Consider the following 25,414-nt stretch of genomic DNA (forward strand, 5'->3'; position numbering starts at 1 on the left):
CCCATTCTTCCCTCCCTCGTGAAGCTGTGGGGAAGGCAGGGTAGGGAAATCAACGTCGTAAAGCGTTGTCAAGGAGACCACCGTTCTTTTAGAACAACGACTTCATGGCTTGTAGTCGCCAAAACAGAAATCGCTAAAAAAGCTGAAACAGATCCACAAAAACGGCAAAAACCGCCACACAGGGCAGGTTTCCTGTGCAAACAATTTGCGCAACCGAATGTTTTAGTTGTTGCACAAATCTTTATATATAAAAGTGAAGTTGTGTCTGTCTCCTACGATTTAGATTCCTAACTACTCCCACATTTTGCGGTGCAGTTTAACCAAAACCGGGTATCTTATAGTCGTGATTCATATCGAGCCCTTCTGGGTATTAGCGCGCGTCTACGATGAGTCTACGATTTAAAAAAAAATTTACCATCATTTTTTACCATTTTAATGCATTTTTTCGCTATTATATAAGGGAAGTAACTCTCTAAAAATGTCTATGATGAGTCAACGATTTAAAAAAAAATTTACCATCATTTTTTTCCCATTTTAATGCATTTTTTTGCTATTTTTTGGCTATAACTCTCTAAAAATGCTTATATAGTTATTTCCCTTACAAACCCGAGCAACGCCGGGCGATACTGCTAGTTTTATATATATATATATATATATATATATATATATATATATATATATATATATATATATATATATATATATACTTTATTTATTTATTTTAACAAAACTGTCCGACGAACGGGAACGTGAAACTCCGAGTAACAGGTTTTGTAGAATTTCTGCTGCTTTTAAATAAAGCATATTACTCTACCCCTGGTATTTGAGTACTCTTTTTTCCACCTTGTTTCACATTTATGCGTTTACTCCGGTATATATATATATATATATATACATACACACATATATATAAATGCGTGTGTGTGTGTATATATCACATATATATATATATGTGTGTGTGTGTGTGTATATATATATATCCCCTCTTTACCGTATACTCACTCTTACTAACCCTTCTACTTACTCCGTCTTATATCTTTATCTCTTGACTCTCCTCCCCTTCATTCCCTCATTTTCTATAGACGCCAAACTCCTTTATTCGTTCTGTAGAAATATATTCAAAAAATGAAAATTCTTCGAACTTCTGAATTAATCTGAACCTCAACCACCGTTATATATAAACTTAAACTTAATTTTTTTCCCCTTAGAAACACACACACACACATATATATAAATAGAAATATATATGTGCTTAAAAATACCCCAATAAACAAACCTTGAACGATTTTTTTATCCATTTACTTCTTCAATTTACTACTTCGACAAACCAGTAGAATTATCACGTTTTATTAAAAAAATATATATTAACCGACAATGTCACTACCTTTTCTACCTGGCAATACTTTTTCAACTAATGTAAGAAAAACTTTTTATTTCTCTTTCTCTCTCTCTCTCTCTCTCTCTCTCCTCTCTCTCTCTTCATTTCTCTCTATCTCTATCTGTCTATCTTCCTTTCTATTCTCATCTATCTATCTATCTATCGATCGATCCATCCATCCATCCATGTTCCACCTATGTGTGTATGTATGTATGTATGTATGTATGTATGTATGTATGTATCTATCTATCTATCTATCTATCGATCCATCCATCCATCCATCCATCCATCCATGTTCCACCTGTGTGTATGTATGTATGTATCTATCTATCTATCTGTCCATGTCCTATCTATCTATCTATCTATCTATCTATCTATCTATCTATCTATCTATCTATCTATCTATCTATCGGTCTATCTATCTATCGATCAATCGATCGATTCATGTTCCACCTATGTATATATGTATCTATCTATCAATCTATCTATCATTCAATTAAATAATACCAGTAATTGCACTGGGTAAATTCAATTGTCGTTTTTCCGATTTAATATCACAAAGTGAAATTGTAAAATTGGCAGAGTTCGGAGTAGCTCCTACCTCACCTATATAGGTTGGATTTTCTCTGTTTTCACCTCAAATTTCGTTATAATCGTAATGTATGCCGTTTGAAAGCTATTTATATAAAACTAGCAGTATCGCCCGTCGTTGCTCGGGTTTGTAAGGGAAATAACTATATAAGCATTTTTAGAGAGTTATAGCCAAAAAATAGCAAAAAAATGCATTAAAAATGGAAAAAAAATGATGGTAAATTTTTTTTTAAATCGTAGACATTTTTAGAGAGTTATTTCCCTTATATAATAGCGAAAAAATGCATTAAAATGGAAAAAAATTATGGTAAATCTTTTTTAAAATCGTAGACTCATCGTAGACGCGCGCTAATACCCAGAAGGGCTCGATATGAATCACGACTATAAGATACCCGGTTTTGGTTAAACTGCACCGCAAAATGTGGGAGTAGTTAGGAATCTAAATCGAAGGGGACAGACACACACACAACTTCTCTTTTATATATAAAGATTTCAATAAAAAAAAAACCCATTTTCCTAAAAGTTATGAGGGAAAAACTCAGATCTTGTGAATTTTCCGAAGTCCTCTCTCCCTCCCCCATTGCATTCCGCGTACTCCTTTTTTTTTTTTTTACACCCGTTGCACTGTTTTTTTGTTTTCTGATTTCGTTTCCGAGTAATAATCTCAACAGTAACCTTTTTTTTTTTTTTTTCACAACACCTTCCAATATAATTAGAATCTACACCACCGAAAGCATATTTCCAGAAAATTTCAAAAAAAAATACTCATTTCTTTCAAAGTTATGAGGACACAAAGTCGGGGAGGTACACATTTGGGAATACCCATGTCTTATTTACATTTGTGATTTGTGACCCCATTTGGTCATGAATGACCATGGGATTGCACCTAGAAAGTTGCCCTCTGAGGCATAAGTCTGGGCCAGGTTGTTTATGAAAGACCAACAGTCGTCCATGCATACCAGCCTCCCCTCTCCACGCCACTGATGTTATCCAAGGGAAAGGCAAAGGCCGATACAGCTTGGCACCAGTGACGTCGCAGCTCATTTATTAACGTGCAAGTGGCTGAGCCCTCCACAGACACGTGTACCCTTAACGTAGTTCCTGGGGAGATTCAGCGTGACACAGAGTGTGATAAGGCTGGCCCTTTGAAATACAGGTACAAGAGAAACAGGAAGAAAGAGTGAGAGAAAGTTGTGGCGAAAGAGTACAGCAGGGTTCACCACCACCCCCTGCCGGAGCCTTGTGGAGCTTTAAGTGTTTTCACTCAATAAACACTCACAATGCCCGGTCTGGGAATCGAAACTGCGATCCTACGACTGCGAGTCCGCTGCCCTACCACTTTTATTTACATACAGATTGAATAAAAACAAAAAGTGGGTGAAAGCAGTAGAAAATGGTGTGGGGAGTACACCCCAGAACAAATGGTGTGTCCATCCGTACCCTGCAGGCATGACTGCGATGGCGTTGCTGTGAAGAATTGCCAGCAACACTCGCTGCAGTAGCCACCCTACCTTACGGGGCTCATTTCTCTGATGGATCGCAGTGATCCTGATTTTGCGGAGGAACTCGGTAGTGCAGAGTCATTAGTACTGGATTTGATATTCTGAAACATTTAGAATTCACATTTAAAACAAAAACAAAATTATCAGCCACTACCTCTGCATTGTAACTTTCACATTTTAATTTTAAACGTGGGATCACCAACCCATCGCAATCTCGTTTTTTGACTTCGGTTTGTCAGAGAATGGCCTTCAATGTATGTGTGCACAACCATTTATTTATTTTCGCATTAAATTCCGATATAATAGTCATCTACACCATCTGGAAGGTATTTGTGGAAAATTTCATTAAAAAATACATGTTTCTGAATGTTATCATCATCATCATCATCATCATCATCATCATCATCGTTTAACGTCCGTTTTCCATGCTAGCATGGGTTGGACGGTTCGACTGGGGTCTGGGAAGCCAGGAAGCTGCACCAGGTTCCAGTCTGATCTAGCAGTGTTTCTACAGCTGGATGCCCTTCCTAACGCCAACCACTCTATGAGTGTAGTGGGTGAATTTTATGTGCCACTGGCACGGACACCAGTCAAGGCAGCGCTGGTATCGGCCACATTCAGATGGTGCTTTGGTACTTTTTATGTGCCACCAGCATGGACGCCAGTCAAGGTGGCGCTGGCATCGTCCACGTTTGGATGGTGCTTTTTACGTGCCACCGGCATGGGCATCACAACTACAATTTCCATTTGATTTTTATTTTGATGTTGATGTACTTGACTCAATAGGTCTCCTCAGGCACAGCAGGTCACCCTACGATCCAAGGTAAGCATAGCAGGCCGTCCTGCAAGCCATGAACTCACTTCATTTGTCAGGTCTTCACAGTCACAGCATATCTCCAGAAGTCTCGGTCTTTCGCCATTGCCTCTGTGAGGCCCAACGTTCAAAGGTCATGCTTGACCAGGAAACAAAATTGGTGGCGTGGGGGCATGGGGGCAGATCAACCCTGAGTGAGTAGTATTGACTATGATCAAAGGCGTTCCAGCTATGAGTATCTCATTCTTTTGTATGTCCAGAATTTCATAGTACAATGTACTTTTTACTATACTCTTAACTCTTTTACTTGGTTCAGTCATTTGACTGCGGCCATGCTGGAGCACCGCCTTTAATCGAGCAACTCGACCCCGAGACTTATTCTTTTGTAAGCCCAGTACTTATTCTATCGGTCTCTTTTGCCGAACCGCTAAGTTACTGGGACGTAAACACACCAGCATCGGTTGTCAAGCAATGCTAGGGGGATAAACAGACACACAAACACACACATGCATATATATATATATATATATACATATATATGACGGGCTTCTTTCAGTTTCCGTCGACCAAATACACTCACAAGGCTTTGGTCGGCCCGAGGCTATAGTAGAAGACACTTGCCCAAGGTGCCACGCAGTGGGACTGAACCCGGAACCATGTGGTTGGTTAGCAAGCTACTTACCACACAGCCACTCCTGCGCCTACTATTTTATTTTTTTTCATGTTTAGTAATCATCATCATCATCATCATCATCATTTAGCGTCCGTTTTCCATGCTAGCATGGGTTGGACGGTTTAACTGGGGTCTGTGAAGCCGGAAGGCTTCATCATTTGTACTAATTATTTTGTTAACACATGTCTTTGTTTTATTCATGGATTAGTTATTGTTTGACAAACTAAATTAATCCGATTTGTTTTTTTAGATCGGGAAGACCAAATTCCACAGGGCGCAGTCGTTCCAAGTAATGCAAAATGAGCTCTATTACACTGGTGACACAAAGCCAGGAATCGGAGGCGAACCTCATCCACAGCAGGAGGTACCACCTGTACGCACCGAACTGAGTTTTGCCAAGCAAACAAACATGCCAGCATGGGTCGCTTTTGACCGACAAGTGCTCAGTTTTAATGCCTACTATCAAGAATCCGTACAGGAACTGAAAGAAGAGACATATCGTATTCATGAGTGCATGATCTATTACCATCTTGAAGACGATACCATTGAAGTATTCAATATTAAAACAAAGAACAGTAGACTCAACCAAGGTAGGTATCACTGCCAAATCGTTTCCGAACAAATTGAACAATAAAGAATTCGTCTTTTCCAAGGGCCCCCCCCCCACCCCGCCACTGTCGCCACTGATTTTGTTTCCTCATAGCTTTAAGAAAAATGGATATTTTATTTTTATGAAATTTTCTATAGGCATAGGAGTGGCTGTTTGGTAAGTACCTTGCTTACGAACCACATGGTTCCGGGTTCAGTCCCACTGCGTGGCACCTTGGGCAAGTGTCTTCTCCTATAGCCTCGGTCCGACCAAAGCCTTGTGAGTGGATTTGGTAGACAGAAATTGAAAGAAGCCCATCGTATATATGTATATATTTGTATGTGCATGTATGTTTGTGTGTCTGTGTTTGTACTCCTAGCATTGCTTGACAACCGATGCTGGTGTGTTTATGTCCCCGTCACTTAGCGGTTCGGCAAAAGCTTTGTTTCAGTCATGTGACTGGCCATGCTGGAGCACCGGCTTTAGTCAAGCAAATTGACCACAGGACTTATTCTTTGTAAGCCTAGTACTTATTCTATTGGTCTCTTTTGCTGAACTGCTAAGTTACGGGGACGTAAACACACCAGCATCAGTTGTCAAGCAATGTTGGGGAGACAAACGCAGACACATAAACACACACACACACACACACACACACACACACATATATACATATATATGACGGGCTTCTTTCAGTTTCCATCTACCAAACCCACTCACAAGGCTTTGGTCAGCCTGAGGCTATAGTAGAAGACACTTGCTCAAGGTACCATTCATGTGGTTCCTAAGCAAGCTACTTACCACACAGCTACTCCTGCACCTACAAATAATAATGGTTTCAAATTTTGGTACAACACCTACAGTTTTGAGGGGAGGAACAAATTGATTACGTTGACCCCACTACTCAACTAGTACTTCATCATCATCATCATCATTGTTTAGCGTCCGCTTTCCATGCTAGCACGGGTTGGACGGTTCAACTGGGGTCTGGGAAGCCCGAAGGCTGCACCAGGCCAGTCAGATCTGGCAGTGTTTCTACAGCTGGATGCCCTTCCTAATGCCAACCACTCCATGAGTGTAGTGGGTGCTTTTTATGTGCCACCGACACAGGTGCCAGACGAGGCTGGCGAACGGCCACGCTCGGATGGTGTTTTTTTATGTGTCACCGACACAGGTGCCAGACGAGACTGGCGAACGACCACGCTCGGATGGTGTTTTTTATGTGCCACCGACACAGGTGCCAGACGAGGCTGGCGAAGGGCCACGCTCGGATGGTGTTTTACTTACTTTATCGAATCTGAAAGGATGAAAGGTAAAGTTGACAGCAGCAGAATTTGAACTGAGAATTGTGAAGCCAAAAGATATATCACTAAGCATTTTACCCAACAAGCTAACAAGTCTGTCAGCTCATTGTTTTAATGATGCAAATTATAGTTCTTTCTAATTTTGGTACAAGGTCATCAGTCTTGAAGGAAGAGTGGAAAACTGATTACATTGGTCCCAGAGCTCAACTAGTACCTCTTTTATATCAATGCCGAAAGGATGAAAGGCAAAGTCATCTTTGATGGCATTTGAACTCAGAACACAGAGCTGCAAGATACATTGCTAAGCATTTTCTCCGACATGCTAATGATTCTGCCAGCTCGCTGCCACCCTATGCATTCAGACGATAACTGTTTCTTTCAAAGGCACGAAACCAAATAGTTGTGGCGGGGTGGTGCGTGTTTGTGACATGCTGGCCACATGTAAAAAACATCTGGTACACTCTGTGGAGTGGTTGGCATTAGGAAGGGCATCCAGCTGTAGAAACCAAAGTGAAAACAGGCTGGAACCTGGTGCAGCTCCCTGGCTTCCCAGTCCCTATCAAACTGTCTAACCCATGTGCCAGCATAAAAAATGGATGCTAAATGTTGATGATGATTATGAAGATATATATATATATATATATATTTAAGTAGGTGAATGAATTATCCTAGTATGGATAATTCGGTTAATCGATACTTGGGTAGCAAATTCACGTCAGAAAACACGTGTGGAAATTTGTGTGTTTTTTTATATGAATAAATGCAGTCTTCGAAACATGTGTCGAAAGTAAAGGAATTTTGTTAAAATCTTCGTACGACTCCATTCTTTTCATTTATTTATATATATATATATATATATATATATTTATATAATTTAGAGAAAACCCTCTATTAAGCAATTCAATAGTGAAAGATGTTATTCACACCATATAGAAAAAAATTGAATATACTATAAAAAAAACATTATTCTAAAAATCAATAAAGTACATAAACAATAAATAGTAAATTGACTACGCGCATTTCGTGGCAATATTTTCAAATAGATAATAATAATAAAATCGATTCGATTTAAAATTAAATTGAACTAAAATTAATTCTATTTAAAAATATTTATTTATTCATTTATTTTTTTTATCATTGTTATTCTACTTTCAGGTACAATTATTCGCAGACATCGCATCCCAAAGCCGTCACCACACGACAATGAGTTCTTTTCTTTAGAAGACTTGAACATCGGAGTGGAAGTCAACTTCTTTGGCAAAGTCTTCAAGATCGTTAACTGTGACCACTTCACTTATAAGTTCTTGTACAAGTCTGGTGTGAAGATCCCAAATCCAAGCCGTATACCAGAGGATCCATACACAAAATTTCGCAAAGCTGTAAGTCGAAATTCAGTACTTTTGGTTCTCCACTCAGGGCTGTATTAAGACCCATAGGAGCTCTAAACACTTAAAAGATTTAGCTTCCCCATATCATCATCATCATCATTTAGCGTCCGCTTTCCATGCTAGCATGGGTTGGACGGTTCAACTGGGGTCTGTGAAGCTAGAAGGCTTCGTCAGGCCGTCAGATCTGGCAGTGTTTCTACGGCTGGATGCCCTTCCTAACGCCAACCACTCCGTGAGTGTAGTGGGTGCGTTTTACGTGCCACCCGCACAGGTGCCAGACAGAGCTGGCAAATGGCCACGAAAGGATGGTGCTTTTACGTGTCACCGGCACGGGGCCAGGCGATGCTGGCAACGGACACGAACGGTTGGTGCTTTTACGTGCCATCAACACGGGGGCCAGACAGAGCTGGCAAACGGCCACAAACGGATGGTGCTTTTACGTGTCACCGGCACGATATATATATATATATATATAAAGTTAATCCAAACAAGAAAACAAAAAACAACAACGCAAGGATGTGGAACAAATAAAGTATTATTGGACGCTCAGGAAAGAAGGGAAATGCAATTGAGTGGTTCAGCAAGCAGACCAATAGAATAAGTGCCAGTCTTGAAAAGGAAAAAAAAAGAGTATTTGGTTTGATTTGCTTGCCTAAATCCTTCCCAACAGTGCTCCAGCATGGCCACATCACTGCCACCATTAGCACTACCGTTACTAACAACGAATGCCACCACCGTCTCCACCATTCTTATCTGTATGTTTTTTTTGTTGCTTTGTCTCTAGTTAGAGGAGGAACAGCTGCCATTACGTCCATACAAGAGAGATGACACTCTGAAACAGTTTCTGGATCACGACACCCATGTCCTTCGTTTCTTTTGTGTCTGGGATGATACAAAAAGTGATTTCGGCGTGGTCCATAATTGCACCTTGTACTATTTCTTGGCTGACGACACCATAGAAATCCGGGAGGTCTTTTCTGCAAACAGTGGCAATGACATGACCCCTATATTAGTGAAACGAGGCAAACTGCCAAAGGTCAGTTTTCTTACATTGAAATATTTTCCACTCTTTTATTGCTTTACTGGAACACTGCTGTCAGACTGTGAAGTTGTTGTGGGAAATTATAGTAAAATTATTGTGGGATTATCGTGGGAAAACTTTAAGATTATTAAAGTTACTGTGCAGTTACTGTTTATACCTCGTTCAGAGATTTATTATTGCTTGCATACAGTTTTTCGAGATCAGTGACGAAAAGTTACTGGAAAAACAATATAAGTATTTGCATTGGGACTCCTTTCAACGAAAACCGGTGATTGTCGTTTGCTGAGGACAGGTCAATACCTAGAAACTGCAGTCCGTGCGTATCATTTAGGTTGACGAGGGAAGGATGACCTCCCTTTGCAAGTACCATAAGGGCACAGAAAGTGTGCCTAAAGCCAGCTGGAGACGATGTTCTCTTGGGGCTACAAGCTACAGTAACACCAACCCTTAGTGGTTAGCCATATTGAGATGGCAAGTATACCTCACAACTTTAGGATTGTTGTTGGGGAAATTGTCATGGGAATATTGTAAAATTTCTGCGGGGAAAAAATAATGTGAAGATTGTAAAATTGTTCAGGTAAATTATAATAGGAAAGCTAAAATTCTCTTGAGTGCTATAGTGAAAAATCTATATGATTATTGTGGGATTATTGTGAGAAAACTTTAAAATTTTTGTTGGGGAAATTGTCATGGGAATATTGTAAAATTACTGAGAAATTAATTTTTGTAGGAAAACTATAAAATGATTGTGGGATTACTGTGGAAATTTATAAAATTGCTGTGGGGAAATAATAAAGCAAATATTGTAAAATAGTTCAGGGAAATTATAATAGGAAAACTGAAATTCTTGTGAGGGTTACAGTAAGAAATCTATATAATTATTGTGGGAAATTATAGCGAAAATATTGTAAAATTGTTGTGGGAAATTATTGTAGAAAAGATGTAAAATTGTATATGTGCGCGTGCGAGTGTGTGAGTGAATTTTTTGGTGAGTGGTATCGATTTTACAATTCTGTAAATAATAATAATAATAATAATGATAATAATATTTTATGAGATTACAGATTATAAGCAATCGCCATACATTGACTATAGTAAATAGTCTAATATTGGGGCATATAAGCCTGCGACAGAAAAAAATAGTGTTGTCTATAGGCATGGGAGTTGAACCCACATCTCTATGTTTTCACAAGTTTGCTACCGTTACACCAACATACCCCTAGCTTCTTTCTGTCACACACACACACACACATAATTTTCCAGCACACACACACACACACATGATTTTCCATCACACACACACATAATTTTCCAGCACACACACACACACACACACACATAATTTTCCAGCATACACACACACACACATAATTTTCCAGCACACACACACATAATTTTCCAGCACACACACACACACACATAATTTTCCAGCACACACACATAATTTTCCAGCACACACACACACACACACACACACATAATTTTCCAGCATACACACACACACATGCACACACACATGCACACACACACACACATATATATATACATATGTAATGATTTAAAATGTTGTTGTTTCCCAGGGAGAAAACTATGTCCACTTTCCAGGAAAGATATGTGACCGCACTCTACTGAATGTCTTTGGATCCCTGCACAAAGAAGGTCGATTCATTTATGATGGTTTACAGGTGACACCGCTTTCAAACACGCATCCTTGCTTTATGAATTGTCTCAAATATTTTTTGTTCAAAAATGGTTTGTGTTGTTGTTGTTGTTTAACTTCGAATTTGTGCTGATATTGCAGATATTAGCGTTAAAGCTGTCCAACATTTTATCTTCATTATCACCGACATCACTCTCACTACCACCACCCTCATCCTCATCAACTTCATCGTCATCATCATCATCACCACCACCGCCACCATTGTCATCAATACTAACCCCACCTCTCATCACAACCATCATCCTCATCAACACCGCTTTCATTACTGACACTATCACCCTCATCATCATCATCATCATCATCATCACCACCACCACCACCACCACCAACATCATCATCATCTTCATCATCATCATCATCATCATCATCTTCACCATCACCATCATCTTCACCATCACCATCATCATCATCATCATCATCTTCACCATCACCATCATCATCATCATCATCACCATCACCATCATCATCATCATCTTCACCATCACCATCATCATCATCATCATCATCACCATCATCATCATCATCATCACCATCATCATCATCATCATCATCATCATCATCATCGTCGTCTCTGGTCCCTTGTCATTTCCTCAGTGAGCCCAGTGTCTGAAGATGAGGGCCTCTGTTCCATCTATGGGGAGGATCATGAGAGTTTTTGGGGGACTGAGTTTCCTTGCCTGGGTATGATTTTGTGAAACATACACCCTGGACATGTGTACTTCCGCTTGTAGTTTGGGGACAGTGGCTCTTCCTTCCTTTCAATATTGGTTTCAAATTTTGGCACAAGGCCAGCAATTTTGGGGAATGGAGTAAGCCGATTACATCAATCTCAGTACACAACTGGTTCTTATTTCATTGTCTCCGGATAGGATGAAAGGCAAAGTTGACCTTGGTGGAATTTGAACACAGAATGTTAAGATGGACAAAATACTGCTAAGCATTTTCCTCAACTTGCTAATGGTCCTGTCAGCTTGCCGCCTTCTTCCTTCCTTTCATATTAAATTGATAACACAGTGGTTTATAGCTTGTTACCACTACAGAGACAATCCTGTAGCCAAAACACTTAACTCTTAACAGATTGGCCCAGGTTACTTAGCTGTAATTATATACTGCAGTGGAAGCACAATAAAATCCATGAGGGTTTTGTTAACTTGCAGTATTGAGTATAATTTGTCCCAAGTGGAGTAGCTTGAGCAAGGAAAAGCGTTCACTAGGCCGATTTGCCCTAGATTATGTTCACTACAGTCCTAAGGATTACAGGTATCTTCTCTCACAACAATTCACCACAGAGAAAGTTCACCACCATCAATTCACTGTGAAGAAAGTTTACCACCAGGGAAGTTCATTGCCAGGAAAGTTTACTGAGAAAATATGTCCATAGTATAGAGGTCGTATACTGTCAACTCAATGTGACAGTCCCGTAAAAGAATCACACCACCGCCATTTAGCCCTTGGAAACATCGACGTCTCCTGTTGGCTTTGACACATTTTCTGTCCCCTTTGTAAATATAAGGACACAGAAAATGTGTCAAAGCCGACAGGAGACATCGATGTTTCCTAGGGCTAAATGGTAGTGGTGTGATTCCCTTACGCGACTGTCACATTGAGTTGACAGTATACGACCACTATATCACTTCACCACCGCTTATGTCTCGTTAAGACATTTAGAAATTCAATATTTCTAATTTCGGTGATCAGTAAATAAATTTTACTGGTAATATGATATATTTGTAGAGAGGTTGCAGTCTTCTCATCAAGCGAGGTAGGCTACCCTGAACTGACGATGAGCAATACACTTAGAAACATATGTCGTCAGGTGCCTTGTCCCAGCTTACGGGGGTGATTGCCTCCCCTTTGCAAATATAAGGACACAGAAAATGTGTCAAAGCTGACAGGAGACATTGATGTTTCCTAGGGCTAAATGGTGGTGGTGTGATTCCCTTACGGGACTGTCACATTGAGTTGACAGTATACAACCACTATATCACTTCACCACCGCTTATGTCTCTCTGAGACATTTAGAAATTCAATATTTCTAATTATATCCATAGTATCTCACAATTAATAGTTAAAAACCATTTTATTTTTTTTTAAATGGTGAATTGATGACAGTGAACTTTCCCTGCAGTGAACCGATGGTGGTGAACTTACCAGATATTGTGCTAGGTCTTACCATTGATATACCATACCTACACTAAAAGTAATTTTTCTTTAAATAAAGTCTCTTTATGCTTTCTTCTCTTTCTGTGAAAAAGACAGGGGAAGTAAAAATTCCTTACTATGGCGCCGGAGATTTGCAAATTGGAAACATCATCAGTGTTTATGGACGTCCCCTTAAGCTCTGTGATTGTGATGATTTCACTAAGAATTTCTACAGAACAAAATATGGAATTGGTATGTAATAGGGTTTTTTTTTAATCACTTACTGATCATCGATGTTCTGTCAAAACATCAATAATAATGACTGTATAGATTCAGTGTAGGGATGGCTGAATTGGTAGAGTGTTGGATGATATGTGTTGCACTACTTAGTGACGTCCCTTTATGGCCTGAGTTCAAATCCTGTTCATATATCATCATCATTTAGCATCTTCTTTCCATGCAGGCAGTTTGACTGGAAGTGGTGAGCTGCACTAAGTTCCAATCTAATTTGGCATGGTTTCTACAGCAGGATGCCATATATATATATATATATATCAGGTCATCCCATAAGTTCTGTCTGATTTTATCTTTTTTAAAATTGAATGGAATTTGATAGTATTTTAGAAAGTCTAATGGAATTAAAAATTATTTTTATGCATTTATGTACATTTAAACTAATTAGATATTATTTTACAGAATAATAGAATTTAAATTTCTTTGATTAAAACCCTTTCTAACATGGAAGTATCCAAAGAGAATTTGAGGCACATAATGCTTTATGAGTACAAAAAAGGAAACTCTGCAGCTGAAGCGACTCGAAACATACACTCAATTTATGGGATGAGTTCTCTCCAATGGTCCTTGTCCCTCATCATTGCTGCTGTGTCCTGCATCTCCCAGAGATGAATGTTTGTTCTGAGGGCATCAACATATGTCATCCTTGGTCTCCCTCTTCTAGTGTGTCCATGTAGGAATGGCAGTGAGCATGTCCAGCTTGCCTCAGCCTAGTCTGTGTTATTTTCAAGCTAAGTTTTGAGAAGCTCTCGTACAACTCTGAGTTCTTCATCCTCTGTGTATACTGATTAATGTTCAGAGCCATCCTCCGCATTCTCATGTAGCACCCATCCACCATCAGTGAGTTTCTTGGTCAGTGTCCAAATCTCAGACCCATACAACAGCACAGACTCCACTGCAGCAACAAAGAGACAGATCTTCAGGTCCGACTTTCATACAGATCTCAAACTGTGGCATGCTATCCAAGCTGTGTTCTTCCTCAACTATATCACTCTCTGCTTTTCCAATCTTTGCTCCCAGATACCGGAAGTCCTCAAACAACCCTTGTAGCTTCCCACCTACATTCATAATCTTCTCTGGCTCCTTAATGTTCTCTACCAGATACTTCGTCTTAATCTCATTCATTTTCAGCTTCACACTTGTCGACAGTCTCCTAAACAGTGTAGTTAGGGGCTCTAACCCTAGTGCTGTTGAGTACACTCTCCATGGTTCTTTTCAATGGCTTATAATACCTTACCAGAGCCACTTCGGTAAGGTAATTATTTAACCCATAAATGGGGGCCCTGACAGGCACTATTACTCTGGGGCAGAGCAAACCTTGAAGTGATGACAGCTAAGGGGTAACTTCACATTCCCCACAGCTCCTGAACTCCCAAGCTGGAGTCTTGCCACTAGATGCAGTTTATTGTCATACCCAGGACATGTATATATATATATATATATATATATATATATTATCATACCCAGAACATATTTATGTATGTATGTATGTATGTATATATGTATGTAAGCAGATGCTCTATGGAGAATTTGTGAATTGAAGGAGACTCTGGCAGAAACCAAGGCTGCGATTTAAGGACTGTGTCAAGTCCTCATTAAAGGCCTGTGATATGCAGGACACTGACTGGGAGAACAATGCCTGTTATCGCCACAGATGGAGGAAGCAGGTTAAGGAGGGGATCAACACTTTTGAGAGAGCACGTATCCAGCATGAAGAACTTAAGCGAGCTGCGCGAAAGCGCACGGCTCATACAGTAAATGGGGAAAGCTTGGTCTGCAATGTTTGCAGTCGTGTATGCTTGTCAAGAGCAGGGCTCATTAGCCACCAACGGAGCAGCAAATGAAAAATATAAGTTAGTCCTAGAGCACACAATGTTCCTAAAGGTCGGCAATGGTCTTCCTCGGTCACGAGTGGACAGCCATCATGTCTGTATGTATGTATGTATATATGTATGTATAGGCGCAGGAGTGGCTGTGTGGTAAGTAGCTTGTTTACCAACCACATGGTTCCGTGTTCAGTCCAACTGCGTGGCACCTTGGGCGAGTGTCTTCTACTATAGCCTCGGGCCGACCAAAGCCTTGTGAGTGGATTTGGTAGATGAAAACTGAAAGAAGCCCGTCGTATATATGTATGTATATATATATATATGTGTGCGTGTGTGATTGTGAGTCTGTGTTTGTCCCCCTAGCATTGCTTGACAACCGATGCTGGTGTGTTTATGTCCCCGTCACTTAGCGGTTCGGCAAAAGAGACCGATACAATAAGTACTGGGCTTACAAAGAATAAGTCCCGGGGTCGAGTCGCTCGATTAAAGGCGGTGCTCCAGCATGGCCGCAGTCAAATGACTGAAACAAGTAAAAGAGTATGTTTGTATGTATGTGTGTGTGTAAAATATTCAATGCATTGTCTTCTTAGCTCTGTTAAATTTCAAACTTTCTAATACTGCCATTTATTATGCAGGAATGATTATCTCCCCTTATATTAACTATTTCTCAGGGGAAAAAAATTGTGGTTACATTTAAGATCGTTTTCTTTTAATATATCTTTTTCTTCTATTTCCAGTTGATTTTACTCCGATTAAAGAAAAAGAAACTCCCATTGAGCCAATACACTATCCTTGTCCTCCATATAATGGTTTTGGCAATGAAGAGGAGACCCTTCAAAACTGCAACAAGATTGTCATACAGTCAAGACCGTCAAACTTTATGCAGTTTCTGAAATTCGACAAGGACGGTTTGAACCGTCGTGTGATGTGTTTCCTAGCCAAAATGTTGACAAAGGACTGCAGTGTTTCTGAGCAAGATTTCATCATCAATTACTATTTGGCAGATGATACAATTCAAATTACTTTGAAGGGTGGTGCAAATTCAGGTCAGTCAGGGGGATTTCACATTTCGTTTTATAAGTTGGTACAGTGATGAAAGAATTCTTGGCTGTGTGTGTTGTGTGTTGTGTGTTTGTGTGTGTGTATGTGTGTGTGTTTGTGTGTATATATACATACATATATATATATTACATATATATATATATATACATATATATATACATATATATATATTATACATATATATATATATACATATAATATATATACATATATATATATATATATATATATATAACATATATATATATATACATATATATATATATATATATATATATATTATATATATATATATATAATATATTTATAATATATATATAATATATACATATATATATATTATATATATATATAATATATATATAATATATATTATATATATATATATATATATATATATAATATTAATTAGAGACAAAACCACTATTATGCAAATCAAACAAAGAAAGACTAATCCAATACATAAAAAATTTTATATAAATTAAATATAATTAAGATATCCACTACGATCATTTCTTGTCACTTCTATGGACATTCATCAGGTGGTTGAATAATTATATATATATATATATATATATTATATATATATATATTGGGTTGTCCGGAAAGTTTGTGCTGATTATAGTAGCTTACCTTTCGACTTATTTTAGAACATGGTTGAGTCCATAGCATAAGATTTGACTACATCTCCATTTAGAGCACAGTTTAAGCTATCTTTTCGTGGAAGAAGGTTTATGTTCCTATAACCTGCGTTAATTTTGTAACCCTTTAAAATGGAAGATAAGAAAGTTCATTTTTGGCACTTGATGCTTTGGGAACCAGACAAAAATTGCTGCAGCTTGGCTGGGATGTGTTACCCCACCCTCCATATTCACCAGATATTGCTCCTTCGGATTTTCACTTATTCAGGTCTCTGCAGAATAGTCTTAATTGTAAAAATTTCAATTCCTAGGATGAAGTAAAAAGATACCTTGATGAATTCTTTGCCATGAAACCACCTCAGTTCTGTGAAGAGGGTATTTGTGCAACCAAATGGTTTACATTTGGTTGATTAAAAATGTAATGGCAAGTATTTATTGACATTTTTCTTTCCTTTAAAAGTCGGCACAAACTTTCCTGACAACCCAATATATATATATATATATATATATATATATATATTATATATATATATATATATATATATATATAAGTGTGAGTGTATATGTTTGTGTGTCTGTGTTTGTCCCCCTAGCATTGCTTGACAACCGATGCTGGTGTGTTTACGTCCCCGTCACTTAGCGGTTCGGCAAAAGAGACCGATAAAATAAGTACTGGGCTTACAAAGAATAAGTCCCGGGGTCGATTTGCTCGACTAAAGGCAGTGCTCCAGCATGGCGCAGTCAAATGACTGAAACAAGTAAAAGAGTAAAAAAAAAAAAAGAGTGTATATATATATATATATATATGTATGTATGTGTGTGTGTGTGTGTATATGTATGAATGTATATGGGAATTGAAATCATAATCATTAGATTGTGAGTGCAACACCCTAACTACTGGGCCATGTGCCCTCATACACACACACACACACACCCTCCTCACTAGCTGAATGACCTGGCATTGCCCGGGTTACATGGTATTAATGCTGTGAAACCAACAACGGCTACTGTCTTTACTTTTAGGTGTGAAGACTGGGATATTTCTCGGACGAGGTCGAGTCAAGTTACCTAATCAGCAAAAATTCAATATAGAACCCACAAAATATTACTGTGCCAACGACTTCAACATCGGAGCCATTGTGCAGCTGAATCACTACGTCTATCGAATCGTCGATGCTGACGAGAACACTTTCAAATACATGGAGAATCATCCAGAGGAGGTTTGTGTGAGGATTTCGAATAGGGTTAGATCAAACTGTCATTGTTGTCTTGTTATCATCACAATCATCATTATCAGTGTCCCTGGAATCATTATCATCATCATCAGCATCATCATCACTGGCATCATCATCATCATCATCACTGGCGTCATCATCATCATTGTCATCATTATCATATAAGAGAGAACAGCGAACTAGCAGAAACCTTAGCACGCCGGGCGAAATGCGTAGCCGTATTTCGTCTGCCGTTACGTTCAGAGTGCAAATTCCGCCGAGGTCGACTTTGTCTTTCATCCTTTCGGGGTCGATTAAATAAATACCAGTCACGCACTGGGGTCGATATAATTGACTTAATCCGTTTGTCTGTCCTTGTTTGTCTTGTCCTCTCTGTGTTTAGCCCCTTGTAGGTAGTAAAGAAATACATATAAGAGAGAACCTCTACATTAGGAGTAGAGGGCCTTTTTTAATCAATCCCAGGTGTAAATTTCAAATACACCAAAACTCGCGCAGAGATACCTCTGTGTTGAGCAAAAATGTAAGTGAGAAGTCATCATCAATGGAGATTATGTTTTAACTTGAAATTGGTGACATATATTTCAAGGCCAGCAATTTCAGGGGAAGGGATAAGTTGATAACTTTGACCCCAGTGTTTGACTGCTACTTATTTTATTGACCCCAAAAGGATGAAAGGCAAAAGTTGAGCTTGGCGGAAATTGAACTCAGAATGTAAAGACAGATAAAATACCTAAAGGGGCTAAACACAGAGAGGACAAACAAGGACAGACAAACGGATTAAGTCGATTATATCGACCCCAGTGCGTAACTGGTACTTAATTTATTGACCCCAAAAGGATGAAAGGCAAAAGTTGAGCTTGGTGGAAATTGAACTCAGAATGTAAAGACAGATAAAATACCTATTTCTTTACTACCCACAAGGGGCTAAACACAGAGAGGACAAACAAGGACAGACAAACGGATTAAGTCGATTATATCGACCCCAGTGCGTAACTGGTACTTAATTTATCGACCCCAAAAGGATGAAAGGCAAAAGTCGAGCTTGGCCGAAATTGAACTCAGAATGTAAAGACAGGTAAAATACCATTAAGTTTTCTGCCAGCTCACCACCTATATATTTCAATATATTAATGTACAATATTTGATGGCATGAAAGACGTACTGGTATATTACATGGTCTCTAATTTCAGTAGGGGAATTCCAACCATGTTTCGCGGTTTGCTATCTCAACAGCTCCTAGGATCCAGTGACTAAAGACATCATCAGGAGGACCACTTCCGGTTTCGGCCCCCTACTCTTCTAATAATTTCAACGTGGCAGTACACTTTCTGGTTGTGCCACTGACAGTAATTCTATTTTAACTACGAAGTGTAATGAAGTGGCATGTTTGGAGAATTGTTAGCAGGAGTGGCTGTGTGGTAAGTAGCTTGCTTACCAACCACATGGTTCCGGGTTCAGTCCCACTGTGTGGCACCTTGGGCAAGTGTCTTCTACCATAGCCTTGGGCCAACGAAAGCCTTGTGAGTGGATTTGGTAGACGGAAACTGAAAGAAGCCTGTTGTATATAAGTACTGGGCTTACAAAGAATAAGTCCCAGGGTCTAGTTGCTCGACTAAAGGCGGTGCTCCAGCATGGCCGCAGTCAAATGCCTGAAACAAGGGAAAGAGTAAAGAGTATATCAGACAATGTACTCAGTGACATTTTTTCCAGCATTATTTTCTGTGTTCAAATGCTACTGAAGTCGACTTTTCCTTCCCTTCTTTTAGGGTCGATAAAGTACCAGTCAAGTACTGAGGTTGATGTAGTTGAATGCCTACTCCTATTAAAATTGCTAGCTTTGTGCCAAAATTAGAAAGAAATTACAATGTTCAGTTTGCCTTTTTTTTGGTGTTTTAAAGAAAACTTATAAAATCAAACATGGTGCTTCCAAATACTTTTTAAATTGAACTTGTAGTGATTGGGTAGGATTAAGGGGTGAATGTAGTGAATGGTAGATCAGGGTGGAGGGATGAACAATGGTACATGAGATGAGGGGAGAGTAGGTGATGACTGCCTGTACAGAAGGGGATAAAGAGTTGGAGAATAACAATAACAATACAGTACTTATGGAGAGATGAGATAGAAAGGGAAATGATGTGTGGGTGGATAAGTTGCACAATAACAAAGGAAGAGGCTTTTTAGTGTGTGATGGAAGTGAAAGATGTATGATGGTTGAGAAGGGGAGATAATTTAGTAACATAATGGATAATTTAGTAACAAAAAGTGTAAAATGTGTGTGGAGAGGGATAATATTACAAAAAAAAAAGGACGGATGATGACTAAAGTGATTCTGGGACATGAGAGAGATAACTATGGTCACAGAAGAAAAGATGGTAATTAAGGGATTGTGATAGAGAGATGAGTGGTAGTGAAAAAGGAGAAAATTGGGTGAAGAGTACAGTTGTATACGTGTGTGTGTGTGTGTGCGTATTTAAAATATGTGTATTCTTTGTGTATATATGTATGATGATGATGATATATATATATATATTTACATTTATTTATATATATATATCATCATCATCATCATCATCATATACACACACACACACACACACATATATATATATATATTATATATATATATATATATATATATATATATATATATAAATGTATATAGATACATACATACAGAATGTCCATAAATTAGCTTAACAAATTAAAAGATTCAATTGTAGAAGTTGTAAAGACCTTTATAGATGTGTGTATATGTGTATATATATATATATATATATATATATATATGTCTTTTGCAAGTAACTTTACAAAGCTTTCCCATCAGTATTGATGCTCAATGATGTGGTTTCTTTACCATCCTTACCCTCCTTTCTCTTCCAGTTTCCGAAGGCAGACATCAGAAAAATAGTACACAAACTGAAAGACTCGGTGAAGGTGGGAGAGGAACAGCTGACAAAGCAGTTCCTGTTTCGAGATCCGAAGAGCACAGACTATGTGTCATTCCAGGATATGATTGAGATCCTGTGTAGGTGTTCATCGGGCGACCTCAGCGAGCACGAGCTGATCACGATTGGTCGTTTCTTTAAATACGAGGATCCCTCGCTGGAGAAGTGTCCAGAGGTGGTCATCATGTTGACCCAAGAGCAGCTGAGAAAGTCTGGGTTTGAGGGCATGAAGGACCTGCTTAAAAGCTGTCTTCACGAAGACAGGGACCGGTGAGTATGCAATCGTTGAACGGTGAAGGATAAATTGTCCCCTTTTTCCAGACTCATCATCATCATCATCATCATCGTCATCTTAATGTCTACTTTTCTATTCTTGCATAAGTCAATAAGTAAAAGAAAAAGAAAAAAGAAAGAACAAGAATGACATAGGTGCAAGCTTGGCTGCATGGTTAAGTGGCTTGCATTGCAGCCACGTGGTTTTGGGTTCAGTCCCACTGCACAGCACCTTGAGCAAGTGTCTTCTACTACAGCCCTGGGCTGACTAATACTTGTGGATTTAGTAAAAAAAAACTGTGTAGAAGCCTACTGTATATATATATATCACGTCCGTGCTGGTGGCACGTAAAAAGTACTATTCGAGCGGGATCATTACCAGTGTCACTTTACTGGCAATTGTACCGGTGGTACATGAAAAATCATTCAAGTGAGGTCGTTGCCAGTGTCGCTGGACTGGCTCCTCTGCAGGTGGTACGTAAAAAAATCACCATTTGAGCGTGGCCGTTGCCAGTACCGCCTGAATGGCCCTCGTAAAAGCACCCACTACACTCGGAGTGGTTGGCGTTAGGAAGGGCATCTAGCTGTAGAAATCTGCCATCTGGTTCGCCAGCCCTCAGTCAAATCGTCCAACCCATGCCAGCATGGAAAACAAACATTAAGCGATGATGATGATGATGATGATGTTATATCTATATATATATATATGTATGTATATATGTAAAGAGAGATGAATAGATAGGTTGATAGATACACAGACAGACAGATGCTTGTATGTTGGTGACACTTATTTACAACTATCACACAATGTCAAAGCAAGAAGACAGTAAAGCATACACACACACACAGACACACATATGCCAGCAATGTAACACCATGTCTGGCCATGGGGAAATATAAACCTAACTTGTTAACAGGTAAGGGTTAGTGACAGGAAGAGCATTCCAGCCATTGAAAATATACTCCAAACAATTCCATCCGACCCTTGCCAGAATGGAGATGTGGGCATTAAAATAATGATGATGATGTTGTTATTGTTGTTTTCATGCTGGTATAGGTGAAATGGCTTTTGAAAATTTGTTTGTTTACATATCTTTGGAGCAGTCCTTGCTCCCATTAACCACTGAGTCCTGAATTTTGAATGGGTGAAATGTGGTTTGTCAGTCAAGTATATGTAACATAATACACTTCGCTCAGCTATACTTTAAAATAAAACTTTTTGTTTAATTTGATTTATGTTCATATAATTAAGAAAATAATAATAATAATAATAATAATGAAATTATTGTATACAGTGCTCAGGTGCACCACAACTTGTCAGAAAGTGCATATAAAGTACATGCAGTAATGTAGAAATGTCTGGAAAGTGAACATGCTTGTGTGTGTATGGAGGGGAGAAAATCAGGTGTAGTGTCGGCGAATCTCAGGAAGCATGGAAGTCTTGAAGGATGCAGTGCTCCGACAACTAAATCTGCCAGTAAAGTGGATGTTGACATACTTAATTAAGTGAATTAAGAAGTTTTAATGAATTAAAATACATTCAAGTTGAAGGAGACAAATATATTATTATCTTAAGATATAAATTCTGGCAAAGAAAGAAACGAACAAATGAGACTGAAAACAATACCTCCACCTTCGCTAAAGTGGAGGTAATAAAAGGTTCTTAGATAAAATTACAATAGAAATTCTTAATTATGGACCCTGTAAAATGGTTAGCTTTATATCATGGAACCAAGAGGGTTGGTATCAAAAGGGTCAAGTCTGGCAAATGTAAATCTTTAGCTGATCTTAAACATTTTTATTTACAGAACTGGTAAAATTCCTGCTACTAGTTTAAGACGTATCATGCTGTCTCATAATATTCCACTGAAAAAATATTTATTGGAGGAACTTATTGAGAAGTGAGTTTCCTTATTTCTATTCTATTCTGTTAGATTATTTTTTTGTTCACAGTTTGTATTATATATATATCGTCGTTTAAAGTCCGTTTTCCATGCTAGCATGGGTTGGACGGTTCAACGGGAGTCTGGGAAGCCAGAAGGCTGCGCCAGGCCCAGTCTGATCTGGCAGTGTTTCTACGGCTGGATGCCCTTCCTAATGCCAACCACTCCGTGAGTGTAGTGGGTGCTTTTACGTGCCACTGGCACAGGTGCCAGACGAGGCTGGCAAACGGCCACGATCGGCTGGTGCTTTTTACATGCCACCAGCACGGGGGCAGACGAGGCTGGCAACACCCACAATCGGATGGTGCATTTTACGTGCCACCGGCACGGAGGCCAGTCGAGGCGGCGCTACCTACATGTGTGTGTGTGTGTGTTGCACTCATGAACTGGTGATCGTAATTTCAATTCCTAGACCGGGTGGTGTGTTGTGTTCTTCAGCAAAACACTTCATCTCACATTGCTCAGCAATCACTTCAACACCTGATGTGTAGTACACTGTGCACCTGTTCAGGTAACGTCGATTTGGAGGAGTGAGTGAGCCAATGTGTGGCACAAACATTCAATAAACTTTCATCAGAACTCCAAACATCTTGCACAACTGCTTTTGGACATCTGTAAAAAATTGGAAAAGTCAAGAAAACAAATACATTTGTTCCACATCAACTGAATGAGATTAAAAAAAAACAGATGCCTCGAAGTGTGCTCTTTATTTCTTGACTGGAAAAATACCATTTTTGCATCAAATCATTACCTGTGATGAGAAATTTCTTCTGCCATTTTTGAGTTAAGTTGCCTGTCTCAGAACTAATTACTGACTGATGCTGAGGTATGCCTGTATTTTATTTCTTGTCTTTTATATCTACTTTCTTGCTTTTTCTCTCATTTTTGTTCATTATGCCTGATGATTGTGCTAGGACACCAGACGTGTTAAATAATACTGTCTGGCATGCTCTCAGCACATGAAACTAATAGTAGCACATAAAAACATATATAGAGTACTTTTTTGTGTACGAAACAGTAGACTATATATATATATATATATTTATATATGCTAGCATGGAACATGGACATTAAATAATGATAATGATATATATATATATATTATATATATATATATATTATATATATATATATATATATATATATATATATATATATATATATATATTATGTGATGGGCTGATGGGCTTTAATCAGTTTCTGTTTATTAAATTTACTGACAAGGCTTTGGGCAACCAGTCAAGGGTGCTGTTTAGTGGAACTGAACCCAAAACTGAAAGGTTAAGGAGCAAAAGTTTTGACCCATTGCCATGATTGCACTTCCAACAATAATTCCAACTATTCTAATTTCTGTCACTCACAGGTTCCCTAAAGATGACGATGGAAAGATATTTTATGAAGAGCTTCTCAAATATATTGACTGGCAGGAAAGGCCTCAAGCAATTCAGGTTACCCAACTGGTCGACCCATCTCTGTTGAAGAGCCCTTCGTCTAAAGTTTATATAGAAAAAATCAACTACCGAACATTGCTGAGTGACATGTACCCACCAAATCATGAAATTTGTGATCTGCAATGTAATGAAAAAGCTCAGGAAGCCACACAACCGCAATCGAATTAAAGAGGATTTCTTTTCTTAAACATGTTTTTTTAACACTTTTGAAGATAACTCTCTTTACTCTTTTACTTGTTTCAGTCATTTGACTGTGGCCGTGCTGGAGCATCGCCTTTAATCGAGCAACTCCACCCTGGGACTTATTCTTTGTAAGCCTAGTACTTATTCTATCGGTCTCTTTTTGCCGAACTGCTAAGTGACAGAAACATAAACACACCAGCATCAGTTGTCAAGTGATGTTGTATGGGACACACACAAACATACATGCACACACACATATATATATGACGGGCTTCTTTCAGTTTCCGTCTACTAAATCCACTCACAAGGCTTTGGTCGGCCCGAGGCTATAGTAGAAGACACTTGCCCAAGATGCCACGCAGTGGGACTGACCCTGGAACCATGTGGTTGGTAGACAAGCTACTTACCACACAGCCAC

The 25,414-nt window shown here is 38.8% G+C and overlaps 1 protein-coding gene across 1 annotated transcript; it reads left to right on the top strand.

Moving 5' to 3' along the window:
• The first annotated feature begins 1,093 nt into the window (after positions 1-1,093).
• Positions 1,094-25,001, top strand: LOC115222072 (EF-hand domain-containing family member C2-like). Its single transcript, XM_036511123.1, has 11 exons — positions 1,094-1,416; positions 5,209-5,548; positions 8,007-8,230; positions 9,024-9,275; positions 10,862-10,966; positions 13,257-13,395; positions 16,001-16,309; positions 17,990-18,186; positions 21,082-21,416; positions 23,228-23,320; positions 24,726-25,001. The coding sequence occupies exons 1-11, from the start codon at positions 1,375-1,377 to the stop codon at positions 24,979-24,981; spliced, it is 2,292 nt and encodes a 763-aa protein (XP_036367016.1). The 5' UTR covers positions 1,094-1,374; the 3' UTR covers positions 24,982-25,001.
• Positions 25,002-25,414: the final 413 nt, after the last annotated feature.

This window comes from Octopus sinensis, linkage group LG19 (genome assembly GCF_006345805.1).
Source record: "Octopus sinensis linkage group LG19, ASM634580v1, whole genome shotgun sequence".
NCBI classification, from domain to species: domain Eukaryota; kingdom Metazoa; phylum Mollusca; class Cephalopoda; order Octopoda; family Octopodidae; genus Octopus; species Octopus sinensis.

Excerpts from the sequence above, each read along its gene's own strand:
- LOC115222072 (XM_036511123.1), top strand. The coding sequence starts at position 1,375 with ATGTCACTACCTTTTCTACCTGGCAATACTTTTTCAACTAAT. Across the intron at positions 9,276-10,861 it reads AACGAGGCAAACTGCCAAAG|GGAGAAAACTATGTCCACTT; the intron begins GTCAGTTTTCTT and ends GTTGTTTCCCAG. Across the intron at positions 10,967-13,256 it reads TCATTTATGATGGTTTACAG|ACAGGGGAAGTAAAAATTCC; the intron begins GTGACACCGCTT and ends TCTGTGAAAAAG.